This window comes from Hordeum vulgare, chromosome 2H (genome assembly GCF_904849725.1).
Source record: "Hordeum vulgare subsp. vulgare chromosome 2H, MorexV3_pseudomolecules_assembly, whole genome shotgun sequence".
In the NCBI taxonomy this organism is placed as follows: Eukaryota; Viridiplantae; Streptophyta; class Magnoliopsida; order Poales; family Poaceae; genus Hordeum; species Hordeum vulgare.
In genome coordinates this window covers 620,561,336-620,585,374 of record NC_058519.1, presented here as the reverse complement: position 1 = coordinate 620,585,374, position 24,039 = coordinate 620,561,336, and the positions used below count along the sequence as shown (strand labels likewise).

The window sequence follows — 24,039 nt, the reverse complement described above, 5'->3', positions numbered from 1 at the left end:
CGCTGAGGATGTCGTTCCACGAATATGTCTCCTAAGTACAAGTGAACGATAGCGGAGAGCGCTTACGCTTGGGCTCGGCCTCGGCCTTGGGCTCGAGGCCTGGCGGCGACGAGGAGGTGTAGAGGGGGTGTAGATGGAGTCAAGTCTCCCATGCGAATGAGGCGAGGGCCTCCTTTAGGCCCTCCGAGTGCGCGTCGTCGCGCACCGGCTCTCGTCTAGCGTGCTCTGTGTCGCTCCCTCCAGCGCATCCTGGTAGGCCGCCTCCTCCTCCTCCTTTGGCGCGACCTCTTGGGATGGCGGGGTTGAGCGGCACACTGCAGCAGCGCTCCTCCTCGTGATCGAGCGTGTACCAGACCTCCCAGTTGGGAGAGTATGCTGCATATGCAGGGAGCCCGTGCCACTCAAGCCCCAGGAGATCACGACCCCTATGCATCTCCTCGGAGTACGCCCACGGTGACCACGGAACTACCGGAACTGCGATGCCCTGCGCGTCCAGATGCCAACCGTGGGGCAGGTTGACATCTCGATAGGTGAGAGGGTGATGGTACTGCGCTGCCACCGCACCTAGTGCACCGATATATAGAGCCACTCTCTTTCCCTTGGATCCCCTTCCCACGTCGAGGAAGCGACGGAGAAGGAGGAAAATGGGATAGGCTAGTGATGTCTCCAAATTTTATGCAACTTTAGAGCCCATTTGTTGCACATTATCTTTGTATATCAAGTCATACCATGTTCCATTTAGCCAATTATATGTCCATATGCATGATTTCCAGTTTTTGTCCTTCTCACCGCGAGCACTACATAATGTTTATTCTTTGTCAGTTTTTTATTTCTTTCTCTTTGCGCGTCTGGCAGGTGAGATGGACTTCCCTAGAACTTAGCACAATAAAATGAGTTCAAATGGTGGACATCCAAGACCCGGACTTAGCCATTTTTTCAAAGTTCTCCAAATCAAGGTCTAAAACCATAAATGGATTGTCATCTTTCATACAAATCCAATGAACCAAAGAACATCAAATTCCAAGTTCGTCTGAAGAAATGATGGTCGTTTTACTGAAAAAGGACAAACCAAAAGATCGCCTTTCGAACGACCGCTCTAGGTCATTTCGGCGGTCGTTTGACATGGAGACAGCTCCGAAAGTTTCCGTAGATGAGATTCTTCACCGATTTCGTTCCCAATTCTTCCCATGGGATCCTTGGCTCTAAATTAAGAGATTGTAAGAGGATACGGCTCATCTGGACCCCTTGGATGAAAGGAGAGAAGACACATCAAGGGAGGAAGCTATATGAGAGCTATTATATATTCACCTTCAAACCTACCAGCCGCTAAGATATCTTATTGCATCTGATACATTATCTCATCTCCAAGTACAGCCACCATCCACCTCAAGAACACCATTGTTGCAACCTTGAAGGAGACCGAAAGGGAGCCACGAGGGTGAGGCGTGTGTTGGAAAACATTACATGGGAAGCAAAAAATTTCCTACGCTCACCAATATCAATCTAGGAGATGCATATCTAGGAGATGAGAGATTGAATCTACATACCCTTGTAGATCGCTAAGTGGATGCGTTAAAGAACGTGGTTGATGTAGTGGTACGTCTTCATGATCCTATCATGATCCGTCCCACGAACTCCCGATCGAGCACCAAACAGACGGCACCTCCGCGTTCAGCACACGTGCAGCTTGATGACGTCTTCGCCTCCTCGATCCAGCAAGCGAGGGTGGAGTGATATATGAGTTCCCCTACAGCGCGACGGTGTGGCGGTGGTGGTGGAGTAGCTGTCTCGGCACGGCTTCGCAGAGCAACACCGAGAAAACTAGAGGAGGAGACGATCTAGAGGGAGAGGAAGGGGTTGCGCCGTGGCATGTGTGTTGCAGCCCTCCCTCCCCTCTCATATATATAGGAGGAGAGGAGGGGGCCAACTCATCCTAGGGTTCCCTCCTTTGGGGGGCGGCGGCCAAGGGGTGGGGCGCGGCGGCCCCTAGGGTGCCTTGCCACCCAAGGCAAGGGTGGCCGACCCCCTTTGTCGGCTTAGCCCCCACCTCCCGCAGCATGGGCCTTGGTGGGAGGGGCGGCCATCCCACTAGGGTCTGGTGCGCCCCACCCCCCTCATAGCCCATGGGGCCCTCCGGGGAAGGTGGACCCTCTAGGTGGTCCCTAGGAACACTTCGGGCACTCCCATCACAAAACCGACACATTCCAGCACCTTTCCGGACCTTGAATACCAACTTCCTATATATCAACCTTTACTTTCGGACCATTCCGAAGCTCCCCGTGACGTCTGGGATCTCATCCGGGACTCCAAACAACTTTTGGTTACCACCACACATAACTCATTAGTACCAAATCGTCACCAAAACTTAAGTGTGCAGACCCTGCGGGTTCGTGAACTATGCATATATGACCGAGACACTTTCCGATCAATAACTAATAGCGGGACCTGGATGCTCATATTGGCTCTTACATATTCTACGAAGATCTTTATCGGTCGAACGACGATGTCAAGGATTCAATCAATCCCGTATACTACTCCCTTTGTCCATCGATATTTTACTTGCCCGAGATTCGTTCATCGATATCTCTATACCTAGTTCAATCTCGTTATGAGCAAGTCTCTTTACTCGTTCCGTAATACAAGATCCCGTGGCTAACTCTTTAGTCACATTTCTTGCAAGCTTGTTGTGATGTTGTATTACCGAGTGGTCCCTGAGATACCTCTCCGTCACACGGAGTAATAATTCCCAGTCTTGATCCATGCCAACTAAACAGACACCCTCGGAGATACCTGTAGAGCACCTTTATAGTCATACAGTTACATTGTGATGTTTGATACACACAAGGCACTCCTCGGTGTCAGTGAGTTGCACGATTTCATGGTCATAGAAACAAATACTTGACATGCAGAAAACAATAGCAATAAAGTGACACGATCATTTGCTACGTTCATAGTATGGGTCTTGTCCATCACATCAATTTCCTAATGATTTGATCATGTTATCAAATGACAACTCATGTCTATGGCCAAGAAATCTTGGCCATCTTTGATCAACGAGCTAGTCCTTTTAGAGGCTCACAAAGGACAGTGTGTTATCTATGTATCCAGATATGTATTTGAGTTTTCAATCAATACAATTCTAGCATGGATAATAAACGATTATCATGAACAAGGAAATATAATAATAACTACTTTATTATTGCCTCTAGGGCATATTTCCAACAGTTTCCCACTTGCACTAGAGTCAATAATCTAGCTCACATCACTATGTGATTTATATTGTAATTAATCTAACACAAATACAGTTCTGGTGTTGATCATGCCTCGCTCGTGGAAGAGGCTTAGTCAACGGATCTGCAACATTCAGATCCGTGTGCACTTTGCAAATATTTATTTCCTCCTCCTTGATGTAATCACGGATGGAATTGAAGCGTCGTTTTATGTGTCTGGTCCTCTTGTGAAACCTTGGTTCACAACTCCAAGATCTGTCATGAAATCCTTCATCCAGACACCTTCTTTAGCTTCCTCTGAGGTAGCTATGTACTCCGCTTTGCATGTAGAATCAGCTACCACGCTTTGCTTGGAACTGCACGAGCTTATCGCTCCCCCATTGAGAATAAATATGTATCCGGTTTGACACTTAGAGTCATTCGGATCAGTGTCAATGCCTATAAATATTCCAGGTGTTGTTGAATTGACAACTCAATTGTCAATGCCTATAAATATTCTTTGTTTCCCTTGTGTCGAATCAATAAATTAGGGTGAAATACTACTCGTGAAGACTGTCGCGATCCCCTATACTTGTGGATTATCAGCGGGCTCCTCCAACGCAGGCGACCACAGCGAGACGCAGTCACCTCTCCAGCTCCTCCATGTCTGGCGAGCGGCACAGATTGCAGATCCCGCCGGACATAGGCGGGGTAGCTAGCCGACTTGGGGAAGAGGTTCGGGTGCAACCGCCGAGGATCATGTCGTCGACACGTCCCGCGTGGGTTCGAGTGATCCCCTTCGACCACAGTCAATAGCTGCCAACATCAGATCCGAGCACGCCATCTTGGCCAGCACGTCCTGGATGAGCTCCGTCTCTGAAGCAAGACTCCTTGGCCTCTTGCACTGGAAATATTCATAGCCGACGATGCCACAACAGATGCACATGGGAGGAAATGTGCAGTCTTTCTTCTTGTGATCATCCCGAAAGCATTTGAATCAGATCCCATGGAGCTCCACAGGGAACTCTTTCCTCTTCTGAGATGACGACGATGAGGTTGGCCAGCGGCGGGTGAAAGGCCATGCCTCTAGGTGGTTCTTCATCGCCCGGCGGTTACGCCAGAGGACCTTGTGAGATGGCCTCGGTTGCCGAAAACCCTCATCCGGCGACGCCATAGGCCCGACCACCGTCGCCATCTGTGGGGAAGTGCCCGCCGCCGATGAGGAATAGCCGGAGCTTGGAGATCCAGAGAATCCCAAGCCCGAAGACCACCAACTGATGCCACTTAGAGAAAGCATAGGAAACCGAAGGCGGACTCGAAGAGCCGGCTAACATCGCTCCCGTGGACAGAAGCTTTGGAAGGCACGACGGATGGGTGCTGTGACCGGGGTGGTCGGTAGCGATGAGGGAGGGGGAGGTGGATGCCGTGACTGGAGTGGTCAGCGGCGGGGAGCGGTGGACGCCGCAGCTGGGGTGGCCAGCGGCGGTGGAGGGACGGAGTCACGGGGCATGGTGTAGTTGTTAAAATACAATAAAGTGTTGTTTTTTAGCACATACAATGAAGTGTTGATTCCCGCAAAAATAACGTTCGCTGGGCTTTGATGCCACGGAATCGTCCTCGGCGTTATTGGGCCAGGCCCAGGTTGTCCCTCCACTGCCGATCCCTAATTCGTTCGGCTGAGCCCAAGCCTGGCAGCCGGAGGCGAATCGATCGATCGGGCACGCAGTCGCATTTCTTCCTTCCCAGCCGTAGCGTCTCGTCTCGCTCACAGGCTGTGCACCGCCGCCTCCCTTGAAACTCGCTCCACCTCTCGCCGCCCAGCGCCGCCGCCTTCCTCGGCTGCTCGACGGCGCCCACGCTTCCCTGGGGCCGAGGCGAGCGGTGGGGCTTGTCAGATCGACGGGTGCGGCGCCGCCACCGAGGGGCACAACAGGTCCAAAACAGTTTTGGGCCCGGGGCGATGTAAAACAATTATTTTTTATACTAAAATTTTATATTTATTCTAAATTAAGTGAACCATATTATAGTTGTAATTAATATATATCTTGTTACTTAGTGACATAAGAATATTTTCAAATAATATTATATTATTCATTGTTACACAGTGGTGGTGTATATCATAAAAATATATTTTTCAAAATAAAATTCTTGTGATAATAAAATTTCCCTTCATTGCTAAAACAATGTTTCAAAATTATTTTATAATATTGCATAAATAATTTAGTGTATACACATTTGCATATGCATGTGTGGGTTTATGTATCTTTTAATATTATTGAATATTACGGTAAGATTTCTAAATCATATATACTAAAAAATATCATAATAATGGTTTCTAGTGTATATTAGGTAGTCATATCCATGGAAAATTCTAGGTCATAAAAACTGTGACTTGCAAGTTGGGTTCACCAAATAGAATCATCGAAGAACCAAAGATATTATTGATTATACTTCAACATATGATTCGATTACATATCATGCTCGTCTAGTTTCACTTTCTTTGATTTGATTCAAATGAGATGTCCTACACAATTATCAAATTAAAAATTATGCATTTGTTTAAACATTGAAATGTAGTTATCATTATTTTCATTATGATACTAGACATTCATTGTAAATAGAGGCCACTGTAATTGAACCTAACTTCGTCAATCGAATTGATTTGCCTATGTGTGGTATACTCTATTAGTATGTGGTGTGAACATATGCTTCTACAAATTGAGGCTTTATTTTATCCATTTAATAATCATTCATGGTAAAATCTAATTGATAATGTGCGCACGGCTGCGTTGCCGTGCGGCGAGAGGACAACGTGTGATTCCTCTTGATGTTTGAAATTCAAAAAGTTTTATCTACAAAATCGTTAATTCAATCGATGATCCGCTTTCATCATTGGCTTCTCGTGACGAGTTCTTCGAAACTAGATCTCATGTCGATATGTTTTGTCAATTCTTTTTTTTCCGTTCATACTTGCCACATTTTTTGACTCACTTACGATATTATTAACCACTTACTTGCCTCAAAAAAATAACTTGATTGTCACTTTTTAATGTTGTTTCGTACAAAATCTTTGTAACAGATTTCATTATACATGATATAAAAGCATGTCATTTGAGTAGATTTTAACTGACCGACACAACAAAACACTACCACAACTACGTTTCAGAACAATCAAATGTCCTTTTATTATGACACAACATAACAATTGAGGATAGAATTCAACAGATAAATACAGCAAACACCGTAAGAACTATTTTTTTACAATGACTGACAAGTTGTATGAGACAATATGATAACGAGGTAGGATTAAAATAACAAGCACAAAAAATATATGTGACAACTGTGATTTTAAAAAGGACCAACAAGCTTTATGAGACCATATGACAACTTAGTAGAATAAAAATGACAAGCACATCAAAACATTTTGGGCACTGCATTTATAAGCACGACAATCTTTGCACGAAACTACATAAAAAGAATATGGCAATTAAGATATTTTTATTGGACAAGTAAGTGATTAATAATATAGCAAGTGAGTGGAACAATGTGGCAATTACGGAAGGAAATTTTTTTATCGAAACATGTCGACACGGGATCTAGTTTCGAAGATCTTGTCACGACAAAACCAACGATAAAAACATCAATTGAATTAACGGTTTTAAAGATTAAGAAAATTAAATTTCAAGCATTGGAGAAAATCTTTACGTGAAGCATGCGCATGCGAACCGCTGCATGGGAGCACCAGCATGCGACGCCGCTGCATAGTTGAATCCATCTTTCATATGTAACTTATACTTGTACAGTGTTTACTAGTGTTTACTAGTACAAATTTTAGTTGGGCCCTCCCCTCTTGAGGGTCCAGGGCGGTCGCCCCCTTTGCCCGACCTATGGACCGGCCCTGGCGAGGGGAAGGAGACCCTGCGCGTCTCCGCTCTATTGCGGGCGGCTCCCCATCCTATCCCCTGCGCCGCCCCCCTCCATTGGCTGCCGCGCCGCCAGCGAGCTCCAAGAGACCGGCGGACTGCGGGCAAGGTAATCAATCAGCCGCCATCCCCTTCCCTCGTTCCCCTTCTTATCTTCTGGAGAAGAATCGACGCAACATTCACTCAGGTGGAGGGAGCAACAAAATTTAGACGAAATATACATGTACAGTTGTTCGCCGCATCTCCTGCTAATAAGGGCCAGTTCTTTTATAGCTTTTTACAGCTTATTGTCAAAATAAGTCAAAAGCTAAAAAGAAATGGTTTGGGAGAAGCTACCTTAGCTTATTTTCATCTCCTGGTCATGTGCAATGAGAAAAAGGCTGGGTAGCATCGGCTTCTCGCAGCTTCCCGCAAGTGAATCGAAGGGGTATTATGAAGGGTCATGTTGTTCGATGGTATTTACGTCCAAATTGCCACCGAGAGGTTACCAGGAAAAAACGGGGTCGCGCGAGCCAACTCCCGCACTCACGTCGTCTCTCAGCTCTCTCCCCTAGGGTTCGCCCGCCCCACCGCCGTCGCCGCCCCGCCGCCGCCACTCCCTCGGCCCGGTCCCGTCCCGTCCCTCCCCATAGGCACCCCTCCGCCGACGCCCCTCCCTCCCCGTGGGCTGGACCCCTCCCTCCCTGCGAGCTCGTGGCCCGGTCCGGCCCCTCCGGCGACCCACTCCGCCGGCGCATCACCATCGTTCCCCCTCCACTCCTCCTGTACAGTGAAGTGCCCCCGTTCCCCCTCCACTCCCCCTATCCAGCGAAGGCCCCCCCATCCACCTCTGTTTTTATTTCTGCCAAAAATTTCAGTTAGATTTGCTATGATATTTGTGTGATGTTTTGATTCTGCACAATTTGTAGTAGCATATATGGATGTGGTGATTTTGCACAATTTGCTATGATATGGTATTGCTAATTTTCCACAATTTGCTATGATATTTGTGTGGAAGAAGTGAATGTATAATGTGAGATAATGATGTACTGTTGCATATTCGTATGCCAGGAAAAATGATATTCGTATGTGAAATAATCGAGGTTTATTTGAGCAGCAAAATGAGAAAAATAACACAATATCATTTAATCACGACAACCATATCCAAGGGCATTACAGACTTTTCACTTACTGTACAACAGATAAGCTGGAAAAACAGAAATTGAAAAGAACTGGATAGCTTATTATCCGGAGCTTATTTTCATAGGAGCTTATCTAGAGCTTATTTTCACAGGAGCTTATTTCCACAGCAGAGCTTAAAAGAACTGGCCCTAATACTACTACCATGGATGCCTGTTTCCTGTCCTTATGAAAAACAAATGTGAATCTGTAGGCTCTGCTCTGTGTGCTGCAATGGCGTTTATGGGGCGGATGGCCGGCATTCGCATTTGCTCGGAGCTGTGCGGCTCGATTGTGAATCTGAGGATGTACTCTTCGAGGGTGGACTGGAAGCAGCTGCGGCCCATGATTCTAAAGAGGATCAAGAACCGAACAAAGGACTATCCTATCAAGCGGATGATCCCGGTAGCCCAGGAGGTGGTCAGGGCCAGAGAGATTCTCACTGAAGGCGTCTCCATACTTCTCAGAGCTGTTCCTGTACATTCATGCAAGTAAGGGCAACAAGTACGAAATTATTATGATTTTGTCTTCATCATAGGAGGATGAAATGCAATAAACTTGGTCTTCTCTTTTGTTGCTGAAAGTTCCTTGTTTTGCATCATTATCAGTTTAGGTATTGCAAGAAGTCTGAGAGAAATGGCATAAAAGTTCAACAAAAATAAGTGCTAGAAGATTGGTGTTCATAGGCTAGTATTATGTTTCTGTACGTTCATGCAAGTAAGGGCAAGAAATGTGAAATTAGTAAATGGTTTCCACTTGATCATGGGAGGATACAATACAATAACAAACTAGTCTTCTTGTTTGTTGCTGAAAGATCCTTATTTTGGCAGATCATCATCAAAGGTATTGCTAAGAAGTCTGAAGACATGGACAAATAATTAAACAGTCATACATAGAAGATTAGTATTCCTAAACAAGTGTTATTATTGTGTAATGTTGTTGCCATGTTTGCTTTTTAGTCTGAGTGAATTCCAGTTACTCAAGCAGTCCTCTTTGATTTTCACATTTGTTAATCAGAGTGGACATTTCTGCATTATTCATTCAGATGTTTTATGTGCTGTCAGTTTAATTAGTGATTTATTTTTTGACTCGTCTTGAAGGTTTTGTCCCGAAATTCATGTTGGAGCAATGGCACATCAGATGAACACATGCCATGGTTTCAAACGTATGATCAAGGATCGACCTCATCAATGGGGCCCGGGCGGCTTGAATAACATCATTGTCCCTGTTGAGGCCTTCCATCAGGAAAACATGTTTCAGGATGAGATAAGGCATGACCAGAGGTTTGACTTCACTCGTGTCCCAGCTGTACTCGAGCTATGTCATCAGGCAGGTGCAGAGCTACCTGAAGGACTCCTATACAGACGTGATGAGCTATGTACGGCAGCTAAAGCTAACAACCAAAGTCCTGCTTTGCGACCTGATGAACTTAGATTGGTAGGTCAGAGAACACTGGAGGCATGGGAAAGGCTCAGATTAGGTGTGACAAAACTCCTATTGGTCTACCCATCCAAAGTGTGTGAGAATTGCTCTGAAGTGCATGTTGGGATATCAGGGCACAAGGCCAGGATGTGTGGAGTATTTAAGTTTGAGGGCTGGCGGGGAAAACACAGGTGGAAGAAGGCTGGGGTGGATGACCTAGTTCCTCAGAAGATTGTGTGGCATCAGCGGCCTCACGACCCACCGATTCTGGTGTACAGTGGGCGGGATTATTATGGTCATGCTCCTGCTGTTGTGGAGCTTTGTGTGCAAGTAGGTGCAAGAGCATCACCAAAATATAATTGCATGATGAAGGAGCATGGCTTAGCACCACCTGTTCAAAGAGACCAGGCCACATAAGAAGTTGATTTCTTAGCTAGGTCTGCGCATGATGACTGATATTATACTGTAGCTGTACATATCAGGTAACAAGAGACCACAAGAGACCCTTTTGGATGTGGAGGGAATCTAGGGTTACTAAAATTGTATGTTAGCAGGATTCTTGTGAATCAGATGAGGCAGGTAGTAATCCATTTTGAAGATTATCTGTGTTAGTCAGGTCAGTAGGTGAGAAGGAAAACACAGCTCAGGTTTACCAATTAGCTGAATTTCCTCTGATGATATCAGGCAATTTCTTTCAGTGGGAGACTAACTGTATTGTAAATTACCCAGAAGGCCAGAACGGAATATTTTGGGGCCCTTAGTTTGTGCCGGCTCATTGAAAACCGAGGGAGGGGAGCTTTGCCTGGCTATTGTAACATCAAGTGTTGTCAGTATTTTTGCGGGATGTCTTTTTTCCAAGGGGATTAAGAACAGTTTGTTCACATTACTTAGATGTCGTACCATTGCTCTTTTTTATAGCCCTATGGGCAATTTTGTTATAAGCAAGCTATGTAGAGGGAGCTCACTTGCTGCAAGTTGGTACTGTGTGTGAACATCACAAATAACTTTTGTACTGCTGTCATAAGCACCCCTTCTTGAAGTGCAATTTGTACACACAATTTTAGCTTGGCTCCCTTTTTTGTGTACTGATTATTCCAGCCACATTGGCTGACAAGCTGGGTATAAATAAATTTCATGTACATTAAAGCTGAGAGTGTATATGCTTTCAGCCTGTTTTTTTTGTTACAGTAATATACCTGTTTCTGCTGACAAGTACATTGTACTGAGTGCAATCTGTTAGGGCGTCTTCAGTAATTTGTGTGGTATGTAACAAGTATGTTAACATGTTTTTCATTTGCTGTCTGTCTTTATGGAAACATGTTTCTGCAATGTATGCTTTATCATTCGTTTGGATGAGAGAAGTGCAATTAATCTGTTGCCAGTATCATATTAAAAGTGCAATAAATCTGTACTCCCTCCGTCTCATAATATAATAGTGTTTTTTATGGATGGATTGAGTAGCTGGCGGTTTGATACTACTCCCTTCGTTCTTAAATATAAGTCTTTTTAGATAATTCACTACGGATTAGTTTTGCTCTGAGGAGGTTTCATAAGCGGTGATTCAACCAAGTTTCTTTGATAGATGTGGTGTACTGGCAAGTCTTTTTTAACCTTATCATTTACTGCTAGACTTTTTGTGTTTAATGTATTGCTTTCGTTGTGCTAAGCAAATTGCAAGACATGCGTGTTCCTAGTGACCCTCTGCCTCACCTTATAGGCAGAAGTTTGGCAAAATAACATTTCTATGCTATGCCTATTTTGTTAATAAGAAAACATACACTTTATTTACATATATATAACTAAAGCTTTCATCGAGGAAACAAGGCAAGAACCACATGCCACCTCCTTGGGAGTTCGGTCTACTCAAGGAACATAGAACACTCATCAACCCGGCTATGCGCTCCTCCTTACAAGACGAAGGATGCCTCGCAACACCAATTCGCAAAAACAATCCTTGGTGATTTTATAACCAACACAGTTCACCTTGTTGTTTAAATTTCAATTTTAAGAGTATAGCTCTACGTAGATTACTAAACCGCTAGTGAAAACCTCCAGTTCAGGAGCCAACCAGCAGCATTTGCCATCCATGCACCTACAACTCCAAGTGCATGATTAAGGTCACTGGTCTTTGCTGCTGAAACGGCAGATCAGGCAAGAGAACACAAACTCATTCTGATATGGACACTGACACACAAAGTGTTACATTCAGCAATAACAAAAAGGAAGGGGAAGAGACCACGATGATTATTCATGAGAAAATTCTGCTTCAACTAGGTGCAACCATGATTATTCATGGGAAAATTCCACCACGGTTTTAACTAATAATATGTTGATATTGCAACAGCTCAGCATCTACGATTTCAACTCTGTCATCGTCATCACAGACCAGCACAATTTAGGATTTCAGCGAGCCATCTCTTTCTTACAACTACAGCTGAAGGACTACAAACAAGCCTCGAGAGAATCTAACAGAACACATCCCTGCAGTTAACCACTTCCATCGAGCTGTCCATGGGATAGAACGTGTGACATGTATTGCTGAAAACACAGAGTAAAAAACTGATGTAAGACTTGCAAACTATACAGGGAGAAAACACCCAGAACAAGGAGTACAACTGTATTCAAATGAGTATCTGCAAGTATTAAGAAACTTACAGCATGGTAAGCATACGGTGGTTTGCCTTGCCGGTCAAAATGCTTTGCCATGATGGAGAATTCTATTGGACCCCAGTCGTCTATTTCAAAACAATTACCCAATGCGGCCTTGTAAAGCTGCAAACAGACAAAAGAAATTAGGTACCGCTTCCCTTAAGCAAGTCAACTTGGTTGAATTGGTAAACAAAACAACACCTATGTTACATTTCCTGCTTACTGCTCAGATTTAACAAAAAGTCTGACATAATTAACCACAAATGCTCTTTTGGATTTTCATACCTTTGCAGTGTCAGTGAGTAACTCAGTACCAGAAGGGTAGGCGGCATAATACTGATCAGCCCTCGAAATACCAGCCCTTGTCCTGCAATAAGTTTCAGCAACAGAGAAGAATATTGGCAGGTAAGAATAAGAAGTAGGAGACACTGCAGGTCTGTAAAGGGCAATTCAGCAGGGACATACGTATTGCTTGTGTAAGCATAGGTAACGAGGGTAGTGAATGAATAGAATCCAGCATAAGAAGCCAGCCGCCTAAACTTCTGAATCTTTAAGACATCCTTGCACAGATACAAAATATCCATCTCACAGCAGCTTGACCCTGGTGTTAAGAGCAAAGATAAATCAGCTGGGGACATACACAGCTCGGACAGCACAATGGAGTCAGCAGCAACCGAGATTCACTATTATCAGAGGTTACTTGTGCACACAACAGATTCCTCCTTGGTTGCAAATGCCACTTACATAACCAGCTGCCGTAGAAGCTAACCACAGAGGGCAAAAACATTTCGCGCATATATAGGCTTGACATATTAAAAATGGGTAAAGAACGATGCAGGTCTGTGTTCTTGCGTATCCACATGGAAGAAACAAATATCTGTCGGTCATGTAATGTAACAAAGGGGATAATGTTTACTGTCATTACGCAGGAACACCACTCGCTATGTAACCAGATCCGGCAAACAACCAGAGGTACTGCCACAAATTCGAAACCGCAGCCACCCGGGCGACAAGAAATCAGATCTCCGCCGTTTCAAGCGCAGATTAGGGGGGATTTTCCGGCGGGAGGGGGCGCACCTTGTAATCGCGGACGAGGAGAGTGGCGGCGATGAAGACGGCGAAGAGGAGGGCGGCGCTCTTCGGGAGCTTGCTGCTTTCGCCCAGAGAGTCAGCGCCCTCGCCTGCCGCCGGAGAACAGCACCTGGCGCCGGCTGCCGCGGGGTCAGGGGATCCGATGTCGCTTCCTTGCTCACGCACCTGGCGGCGGATAGGGCTCGCAATATGACAATCACCTGTTATCTTTTCCCCAACGGACTGTCAAAAACACTAGATGTACATTTTTTTTGGGAAAGTGTGCTTGCTCAGTAAACTCTAAAAAATTCAAAACGTATTCAAAAAAATCTGAATTTTTTTTATGACAAGCATTGACAAAAGTTCTAATTGTCTGCAAAATTTCATTAAGAAATCAAATGTGTGAAAGCCGTGACAAAAAAAACGATACTCTAGAATGCTTTTGAAAGTAGCATTTTCAGAGTATCGATTTTGTTTGGTTTTGCCATGGCTCATCCAAATGTGATTTTTTGATGAAATTTTGCAAGATATTAGAACTTTTGTCAATGTTTATCACAGAAAAAGCTGAACTTTTTTAAAAAATAAATTTGATTTTGCTATTCACCCGAGCTCATTTCAGCTCGAGCTGAGAAACTCCACGTCCATTTTCCTCTCACTTTTTCAATAGTCAGCTATCTGCATCGTGAATTTTAAAATAGGTATTTTTGCACATTTACTATTACATCTGACCAGTTTTCTTCAACTATAAGTATTTAGCTAGAGAAAGAGTAGATGGCATGTGACAAAAGATTACGATGGATCTCAACTTCACTTCAACCGTCATTATAAAAGCATCTTCAATCATCTGAAAATTGATTTTATAAAAGCATCTCTAACGGATGATGTAAGAGTTGATGCTCGAAAAATGATCTTAAGGCAAGAGAGAGAAGATTTTCCAGCACGAGAAAAAGGTTTTGTTGTATTAGATGCCCTAAAATTTGGAGCAATTGAAACATTCACGCTCGGAGGCAGGGAGCCACACCTGACGGTCATCGAGCATCGAGCTCGACTTTGGCCAACGAAGGTTGTGTAGGCTGAGAAGAGCCGGTGAGGGCGGGGTAGAGGGTAGAGCCCCCCCGCAAGATGCGGCCAAATTTGGCGGCGCTACGCCGACCAAGTGTCAGGAGCTCAACAAGGAGCAGCGACTCACCGACAGTCGCGTGGGAGTCAAGACGATCGCTAATCGTCATTGCTGGGCGGCGATGGTGTTGTTGCGACCCTATCGAGTGGCGACGGGGTGGGGAACGACCGGCGAGCTTTTCCTTTTGCCAAACTATTCGAAATGGTTGTGTTTTGGGGAATGGTGGCTATTGTTGGGTATCTGTTGAAGATGCTCCAAGTAATCAATAATATTTTTTCCTATTCAGGTACTTCCATCATAGCATAGGGCACCTCCAACGTGGATCACCAAAACGACCGCAAAATGTATCTACCCGCTGGTCTAAATATTTGTAGGCCTCCAACGCGGATTACCAAATTTGGCCGGATCGATTGGGATGTCCGAAATCTCACAAGTTGGGTCCAAACCGGAGGGAGCTCTAGAGGAGTCCGAACGCCAGCCACGTATGCCCCTGACACCTTGGATCCACACAACCCCCATGTCATGCCCGCACATTTTCACAATCCTGCCATTCTTTCAGCGCTAAAAGCTTCTGCTCTCTACCTTGATCGCCTTCGCCCCCACCCATGCACCGTCAGCCATCACGACGATGGATTCGCGAGAGACCTTCATGATCTTCGTAGCAGTGACGGATCCGGATAAGCTCTCCCACGTGGTACGGTCCGCGGGGTGGCAAGGCTGATGTTTGAGGGTTGCGACCACCAAGAAGGTGACAAACGCCGTCGAAACCGCTCGGGTCAAAACTCCTCCCCACAACGGATCGTCGTGCCAGTGTCCGTGCCACCTGGGCAATCGCAGACCTACCTCACACTAGTATAGTTGAAAGGATGTGGATGTCGCCTAAATTTAGGGGGTCAATAGGTACTTTAAAATAATTACGAGTTAGGCTTGAAAAATGCGGAATAAAAATTAGTTGATCACAAAACCTAAATACGCTAGACTCGACTATGTGCACCAACAACTTATGTCAAGCTAACAAGATATATAACATGAATCACTATGGTTATCACAAAAGTAAAGTCCATAAATAAAACAATTATGGATTATATTAAGTTCATGCACTGTATTGACTTGCAGTTATTACAATTACTACTCCCTCCGTTCCATAATATAAGTCTTTTTAGAGATTCCACTAGAGGACTACATACAGACGTATATAGACATATTTTAAAGTGTAGATTCACTCATTTTGTTTTGTATGTAGTCCTTTAGTGAAATCGCTTAAAAGACTTGTATTTAGGAACGGAGGGAGTACTCTATAAGCTTACTTGTAGCAGAATACAATACAGCTATTATTATTAGGCCAAGAAAAGAAAGAGCCTGCATATATACATATCCGGAGTCTGCTTCCTTGGCCTCCAATGTTATCTCCTGCCTGCCTCGCTTCACGCGCTTCCTTACCAACATGAACGATTCGTGAGAGAGACAGACAGAAACCGTGCCGGGCGTGGGTGCCAAGTTTCCTTCCTTCCCCAGCTGGCACGATCAGCACCGTCTGCAACCGCACACCCACCACTGGACGGCCAAGATGGACCGTCAGACGTGTCCTGCACCAGTGCGCGAACCCAACCAACCAACCGACTCGGGGTCTGCTTCCGTGCCCCGCACGAACTCCGCTCCATCGATTCCACCCATAACAAATACCCGCCGCGGCCTCCCCCAGCATCATATTCAGAGAAAAACGAACACCAAAGCCTCAAGCGATCTCGAGAGCCAGAGCACCCAAACCCGCCGCCGTGTCGTCGATCAAGAGCAGCACCGACGTGGCGCCACCGCCGGAGTTGGGGCATCGCGTCAAGGTGTCGCCACCGCCGCCGTTCGCCTCGGACAGGTGGGCCGCGGGCGGCGCCTCCTCGTCCGACGAGGAGGAGGACACCAAGAGGGCCAAGAACAAGAAACCCGGCAAGACGGTGCCGGCGAGGAAGACCGGCAAGGCCAAGGGAAAGGACAGGTACCTCGTCGCGCCACCGGCAGAAGCTGATCAGGAGTTCATGCCCGCGGCCGGCTCCCCCGACCCTTTCGCCGACGACGACGCGCTCCCGCCCTCCTCCTCGTTCGACCCGTTCGCCGACGACGCGGCGGCCGGGGCCGACGACGCCTACGTGCACCTCCGCGTGCAGCAGCGCAATGGCAGGAAGACGCTGACCACGGTGCAGGGGCTCAGCGCCGGCTACAACTACGCCAAGGTGCTGCGGGACCTCAAGCGGGAGCTCTGCTGCAACGGCACCCTCGTCGAGGACAAGGAGCTCGGCAACGTCATCCAGCTGCAGGGCGACCACCGCAAGCGCGTCGCCGGCTTCCTCGCCAAGGCCGGCCTCGCCAAGACGGACTGCATCAAGGTCCACGGCTTCTAATTAAGCCCGTCTCCACCATCTGTGCCGGAGCGTTTATTTTGTTTCGAGTCGGTCTGCGCTTGCGGTTTAGTTTCAAGTGCTTTTAAATTAACTCTCGTTTGGTTTGTACTAGTATCGGGTTTGCTGTTTGGTGATTTGATTTCTGTGTGAGTTTAGCCATAATGGCTTGCGGTTGTCGGGTTAAATCGTGTAAGGGGATTGTACGTTTGCTATATCATCAATAATAATGCAGACTTTAACAATACCTTAATTTGATGCGTCTTGCCTAACTTTTTACGAATTTCCACTTACGCTGCGTTTGGATGTATGTATTCAGGCTTCGAATTGTGAATTGGTATTCGGAACCTCCAATTCAGCTGTTTGGATGGCCTTTGTATTGGCTTATGGATTGGAGTACCGTGATCAAAGCACATAATTATACATAATCTAGGGTAAAATTACTCTTGGCTAATTAGTTGATTGTCGACAAGTAAATCATTTAGCTTAGAAAAAGAATATTTTCCTTTTTTTATGGCTAAAAACAGAATTACAAGGAATTGGAAAAAGTACATATTACATAATGAAATTTTATCAAAAAATGAATAGACCTTATATAAAATAACGAAGGCAGTATTCACTGTCAAGTTTGTGTTCTCTATTCCCATCCTCAGAAGCAGACGCTTCCTGGTCTCCTTTATCATTTCTCATACAACCGGGTTGGGCTTTATTATTTTAGGCATATCGATTGTCTTCATATACCGCTGCATGGTTTTCTTTATCTATGTACACAGGGATAAAGCTTGTCTATTATTTGCAAAATATTGTTGTATCTTGTTTCTCCATAAGCACAAGTAACAAAAACACATACCATTAGTCAAATTCCAGTCAATCCAGCATATTGGTACATGCTTGTAAAAAGAATGAGAGAAACAAGACAATTCATACACTGGGTTGTTTTAGATTGCCGTTTCTCATGCGACGGGATAAAAATAAGGAACAAATGAAAATATAATGCAACACACCCCAATTTTAGGCGCATCGTACCCCTTACAGTTACATGGTATATGCGTCATGTGCAGTTGTATGTCGAGTCATGAACATGCAATTTGCCAACATACCACCCTACTTGTATTCACATGTGTGTCCCTGCAATTGTGAGGTATATCTACCATGTGTATTTGCATACATGTTACACCAAGTATAGTTATATGTCAAGGGGCGGACATGCAATTGGCTGAATTCCCACCCTTCGTTATAGCCGTGTGTGCGCACCTTTGTAGTTGTAGTCGAATTATAACAGTTGCAGTTGCATATTGAGTGGTGAACATGCAACTGGCCGATACCCCTTTCTTGATGGTACGTGCACTGTGGAACATGTACTTGCAGTTAGGTTACAACAAATGCATGAATTTTAGACATAGACATGCAACTGGCCGACAACCCTCGCTCAGTTGCCGCCGTGTGGTGGACTTTAGTTGTTGTAAGGTTAAAACATGTTGGAAAATATTGCATGGGAAATAAAAAATTTCCTACAGACACGCAAAATCTATCCATGGAGATGCATAGATACGAGAGTGTAGGATCAAAAGTATGTCTAGATGGGGGAGAGGGTGATTAGACTACTTGACAAGATATTTTTTTTTGCCTTTTTCCAATTTTAGTCGAGAAGCAGCTATGGCAAGTCAAGTACACCCTACATATGCATTTCTAAGAGTGTAGCAGCGGAAAGTAAAATATGCAAGTATAAAGTAAAGGAGTAAGGTAGGGAGAGATCCAACGCATGAGGTTGACACGATGATTTTTGGCATGGTTCCGATAGGTGGCGCTATCGTACGTCCATGGGCATGGCATTTCTATGTCTCCTTGAAACGTTGGGACAATTAGCATTACGAGCCTACACACAAACGCCTCCGGATTCCCTGGCTTCTCTTTAAGACAGGAACTACGAGACACATGTGAATGGAACATTTCCCTCTTGGCTCAAAACACCAGGGTCATCAGCCTTACTAACATACATGGAAACACCATTGTCTGTGGCGTTGCTGGCCTACTATAGCAATCACAGAACTTTCAACTCTACGCAAATGTCAAATATTTTCACAACAAAATTAACAAGTCCATCACAGATAGCATTATCACATATTTTCACAATGAAATTAACATAATGCAACTAACATAAAATTTTAAAAGTTAAGGAGACATAGTACTAAAAAATTCACGAGACATAAAACATAATAAGTCACACATTCAATTCTTCCTCCCTCTTTTCACGCAAGGAAACACAAAGCTACATGACAAGTTCAGGAAACATAAAGCATCAATCATCACTTCACTTCCTCCCTGTTTTTGAAGGCAGCTTGGCTTTATTGATGTAGCCCTCTAGAGTGCTCTACCATTATGGACGTCGGCTAGTCCTTGAACTAGCTCATCGTGCTTGTTATGACGGTTGAGAAGGTTGAGTTGGCTGTGGAGCTTCTTCCATCTGCGAAGCCACGAGCTCCACATAGTTCAGATCCGCTTGTTCATCTATCTCCTCTTAATGTTCCTCAATCCATGCTTGACTCAAAGAAGCATGAGGTCCATTCGAAGAAGAACGAGCTCCGCCCGAAGAAACACGAGTGGAAGAAAGCACATCCATTCTATACTGAGCACATATACGCACATCCGTGGATGAACTACCATAGCAAGAGAGTAAAGCGGCTAGGGTGCGGCAACGATTCACAACCTTCTGCACAAGGAAATACATTGACATGTTAATATGCAAAAAGAGTTACAATGAAAGAAATGACAAGTTCATATTAACTAGGCCTCTAACCTGCATAGTACTCCTAACAAGCCTGTCCTTTTCTGGAGCAGGGGCACGACCAAGCACCACATTACTATCATTGATACATCTACATAGCTCCGTGCCCTGAATAGAACGTATGTGGCACACCACTCACAAAGAAATGACACATGTTCATATTTCAGAAGAGAGACACAAGAGAGACATACCACTCGATCATGCAGAAGGTCATAATCTAAGTGTGCTCCAATGGTCTCCCTAATAGAGTTGTTGAATGCACCATCAGCAGCCTCACTTGGCATTAGGTCCAAGCAATCGGCACGAGTCCATGCACCCTTGTGGATTACTCTATACACTTTGCGAAGCCACTCTAAATGCCTTAAATATGCCCCCTCGTCCTCGTCGGGTGTGTGATCATTTTCCACTCGAGCATTCCTCTAAGCATTACACATGTCCACCCACATAAGGTGGTGATCCTCCCAATTCATGACATTCTTGTTGTTTTGCGGGCTCGTCCTACAAAGCATGAGAAGAATACACCAGATTCATTTTTTTCAAGTTACACATTGATAAACATGTGTTACAAAAAACTCTCATCTATGTAGCAACACACTTGTCTCAACGTAGTCTGGCCGGGTGCGTTGTTGTACTCCAACTTTCTTTGAAACACGATGTGAAAGATGTCACTCGACCGCAAAAAAGCATATCAAGGGGAACCTCACACGCCAACTATGTTGGTCAAAAAAGCACATATTGCTCAAAAGGAACTGCCTAAGTACCATGTACAACCTCCAATTGACCTACATGAGAACACGCCACTCGCTCATGCACAAAAAAAATCAGGAATTATGGTAAAGCATTTAGATAATAACCTGATTATAACTCAACATGTCAAGCTCGCTTATGTATGCTCTGTACCACCCCATGGCGATCATACTTGACACTTGGACATTAGCCCATGTGTTTGCGATAGCAGGGTACCGCTCCTCATCCCCATAAAAAGGCCACTGCCAAGGTTCTTTCGGAGCAACGATGACGTTACACACTACACGGATACACTCCCACATCCAAATCTATAGAGGCCAAATGAAACGACCAAGACTAGATGTTGGCTTACTCCTCATACATGCTCCATCTAACTGCACATTTGTACACACGGTATATGTAACGCCAAAGATGCGGTCATATCCTTATTTTGGTGCGAGGGCCTCGACAGGAATAGAAACGCATCTCATCGTTTCGCAAGAATGGATATCATTACAAGTACATGTACTGAAAAGATGAGTATACGGAGTTGGCTTACACTCACCACAAGCTACATCAGAGTCACATCGGTACAATACATACAATCATCATGAAGAAGAGCAGGGTCCGTCTACGGACGGAAACAAACGATAAAAGAATGGCGTCCATCCTTGCTATCCCAGACTGCCGGCCTCGAACCCATCCTAGATCGAAGAAGAAGAAGAAACTCCAAAGAGCACAATCAGGACGTTCACGTCAAAGTAACTCTTTACCTGTACCTGCAACTGGTGTTGTAGTAATCTGTGAGCCACAGGGACTCAACAATCTCATTTCCAAAGGTATAAAGACTAGCAAAGCTTAATAGGTGAGGCATGGTTAAGTGGTGAGGTTGCAGCAAGCGACTAAGCATTATTTGAGGTGGCTAACTTACGAGTACAAGAATAAGAGGGGGATGATCTACGCACAGCGGACGTGAACTACTGATGATCAAATGAATGATCATGAACACCTACTTACGTCAGACAAAACGTCACCGTCTCCTCGATCGGAGAAGGAGCTCACGAAAGAGATAATCACGGTTACTCACTCAGTTGGCATATCCACGTTGCCACATAACCATGGACACGACTTTTCGAAAGATTTAACCCTGCAGGGGTGCTTCAACTAGTCCATCACAAACTACCACACACTGCGATGGAATGACCTCGATCAGGGAAACCCGTGATCTCCTCGAGTTCCTATTGGAAAACCTCAACCTCGAGATTACCCAAAGCATCCTCGGAATCCCTCGCACAAGTGCTACTGCAACAAAAGACCTTCCAACAGCGCCGGAAACGTGCTACGACACCGGGAGTCCTTCTGCTACGGCTACGCCTTAAGAGACTTCCTACGAAAATATGCAAAGGATTTCCCCCGTGGCCTTGGAGCCTTACGTTGGTGTTCCCTCGAAGCGGAAAGGGTGATGTAGCGCAGCGGTGGTAAGTATTTCCTTCAGTTTGAGAACCAAGGTATCGATCCAGTGAAGGAGTATCACAAGTGCCTGCACAAACACAAAAACTTGCTCCCAACGCTATGAAGGGGTTGTCAATCCCTTATAGATTGTTTGCCAAGTGAGAACTGAAAGCAACAAAGTAACAAAGCAAAGTGAAAGCGAAAGTGGAAACGATAGATGTGAATAGACCCGGGGGCCGTAGTGTTTACTAGTGGCTTCTCTCATGAAAGCAAGTAGACGGTGGGTGAACAAATTACTGTCGAGCAATTGATAGAACCGCGCAAAGTCATGACGTCATCTATGGCAATGATTATATCTATAGGCATCACGTCCAAAACAAGTAGACCGATACTTTCTGCATCTACTACTATTAGTCCACACGTTGACCGCTATCCAGCATGCATCTAGTGTATTAAGTCCAAAAGAACAGAGTAACGCCTTAAGCAAGATGACATGATGTAGATGGACAATCTCATATCTACGACAAAGCCCACCTTGTTACCCTTGATGGCAACTACACGATGTGTGCCTTGCTGCCCCTACTGTCACTGGAAAGGTCACCACACGGTAAGAACCCAAAACCAAGCACTTCTCCCATTGCAAGAATCATAGATCTAGTTGGCCAAACAAAACCCAAGACTCGGAGAGACTTACAAGGATATCAAATCATGCATATAAGAAATCAGCAAAGACTCAAATATATATCATAGATAATCTGATCACAAATCCACAATTCATCGGATCTTGACAAACACACCGCCAAAGAGGATTACATCGGATAGATCTCCATGAAGATCATGGAGAACTTTGTATTGAAGATCCAAGAGAGAGAAGAAGCCATCTAGCTACTAACTACGGACCCGTAGGTCTGAAGTGAACTACTCACGAGTCATTGGAGGGGCGATGATGTTGATGTAGAAGCCCTCCAACTCCAAAGTCCCCTCCGGCAGATGAGATCTCGCGGAAACGGAAGCTTGCGGCGGCGGAAAAGTATTTTCGTGGATCCCCTTATTTTTTCTATATTTTAGGGAATATATAGGCGAAGGAGCTAGGCCAGGGGGGCGCCAGGGAGGCCACAAGCCTGCTGGCCGCCGCCCCTGGTGGCGGATAGGGTGCTTGTGGGCCCCCTGTAGCCCTCCTGGCTTAGCCCTCAAGCCCCCTGATCTTCTTCTGTTCGGGAAAAAAATCATTTCGGGGATTTTATTCCGTTTGGACCCCGTTCCAAAATCAGATCTGAAAAGAGCCAAAAACACAGAAAAAACAGGAACTGGCACTTGGCACTGAATTAATAAGTTAGTCCAAAAAAAAGATATAAAAGGTACATAAAATATCCAAAGATGACAAGATAACAGCATGAAACCATCAAAAATTATAGATACGTTTGATGCGTATCAAGCATCCCCAAGCTTAACTCTTGCTCGTCCTCGAGTAGGTAAGTGATAAAGAATGAATTTTTGATGCTTTCATGCTACCTAGCATAGATGCCTTTTGTAACTCCTCTTATGTGACGTGAATGTTCAGATCCATTAGATTCAAAACAATAGTTTTCTATTGACGTGGAAACAATAATGATTCAAGCAAACTAGCAAGGTAATCATGAACTTTCAAAATAACAAGGCCAAAAGAAAGTTATCCCTACAAAAGCATATAGTCTGGCTATGCTCTATCATCATTGCACAACGAATTTAAATCATGCACAACCCCGGTATTGGCCAAGTAATTGTTTTCACACCTTTACTTTCTCAAACTTTTTCAACTCTCATGCAATACATGAGCGTGAGCCATGGTTTTAGCACTATAAGTGGTGTGGAGTGTGGTGGAGGTTGCAAGACAAAATAAGGAGAAGATGATCACATTAACTAGGCATATCAATAAGCTGTGGAGATGCTCATCAATGGATATCAATATGATGAGTAGGGATTGCCATACAAATGATGCACTAGAGCTAAGAGTATGTGAAAGCTCTTAAAGAAAACTAGTGGGTGTGCATCCAACTTGCTTGCTCATGAAGACCTAAGGCAATTTTGAGGAAGCCTATCATTGGAACATACAAGCCAAGTTATATAATGAAAATTTCCCACTAGCTATATGGTG

At 44.9% G+C, this 24,039-nt stretch overlaps 3 protein-coding genes across 5 annotated transcripts; 2 read left to right on the top strand and 1 right to left on the bottom strand.

Moving 5' to 3' along the window:
- Positions 1–7,081: 7,081 nt before the first annotated feature.
- On the top strand, positions 7,082–10,858 carry LOC123427926 (APO protein 4, mitochondrial). 3 transcript variants are annotated; one of them, XM_045112062.1, is made up of 3 exons: positions 7,082–7,241; positions 8,505–8,781; positions 9,391–10,858. In XM_045112062.1, exons 1-3 carry the CDS (start codon positions 7,097–7,099, stop codon positions 10,127–10,129), a joined length of 1,161 nt encoding a protein of 386 aa, XP_044967997.1. In that variant the 5' UTR covers positions 7,082–7,096; the 3' UTR covers positions 10,130–10,858. The 3 variants fall into 3 exon arrangements, with proteins under 3 accessions (XP_044967997.1, XP_044967999.1, XP_044967998.1); XM_045112064.1 differs by lacking the exon at positions 7,082–7,241 and adding an exon at positions 7,625–7,896; XM_045112063.1 differs by lacking the exon at positions 7,082–7,241 and adding an exon at positions 7,625–7,901.
- A 1,098-nt stretch (positions 10,859–11,956) lies between these two features.
- LOC123427927 lies at positions 11,957–13,653 on the bottom strand. Its single transcript, XM_045112066.1, has 5 exons — positions 13,439–13,653; positions 12,827–12,962; positions 12,647–12,728; positions 12,368–12,484; positions 11,957–12,250 (listed from the first exon to the last, which is right to left on the bottom strand). Exons 2-5 carry the CDS (start codon positions 12,943–12,945, stop codon positions 12,200–12,202), a joined length of 369 nt encoding a protein of 122 aa, XP_044968001.1. The 5' UTR covers positions 12,946–12,962; positions 13,439–13,653; the 3' UTR covers positions 11,957–12,199.
- A 2,611-nt stretch (positions 13,654–16,264) lies between these two features.
- LOC123427928 (protein translation factor SUI1 homolog 2-like) lies at positions 16,265–17,195 on the top strand. Its single transcript, XM_045112067.1, has one exon. It carries the CDS (start codon positions 16,583–16,585, stop codon positions 16,943–16,945), a length of 363 nt encoding a protein of 120 aa, XP_044968002.1. The 5' UTR covers positions 16,265–16,582; the 3' UTR covers positions 16,946–17,195.
- Positions 17,196–24,039: the final 6,844 nt, after the last annotated feature.

Coding starts and splice junctions, on each gene's coding strand:
- LOC123427926 (XM_045112062.1), top strand. CDS start 7,097: ATGGACCGGCCCTGGCGAGGGGAAGGAGACCCTGCGCGTCTCCGCTCT. Junction 7,242..8,504: donor ACCGGCGGACTGCGGGCAAG/GTAATCAATCAG, acceptor GTGAATCTGTAG/GCTCTGCTCTGTGTGCTGCA. Junction 8,782..9,390: donor GTTCCTGTACATTCATGCAA/GTAAGGGCAACA, acceptor CTCGTCTTGAAG/GTTTTGTCCCGAAATTCATG.
- LOC123427927 (XM_045112066.1), bottom strand. CDS start 12,945: ATGGATATTTTGTATCTGTGCAAGGATGTCTTAAAGATTCAGAAGTTT. Junction 12,729..12,826: donor TATGCTTACACAAGCAATAC/GTATGTCCCTGC, acceptor AACTTATTGCAG/GACAAGGGCTGGTATTTCGA. Junction 12,251..12,367: donor CACCGTATGCTTACCATGCT/GTAAGTTTCTTA, acceptor CTGTGTTTTCAG/CAATACATGTCACACGTTCT.
- LOC123427928 (XM_045112067.1), top strand. CDS start 16,583: ATGCCCGCGGCCGGCTCCCCCGACCCTTTCGCCGACGACGACGCGCTC.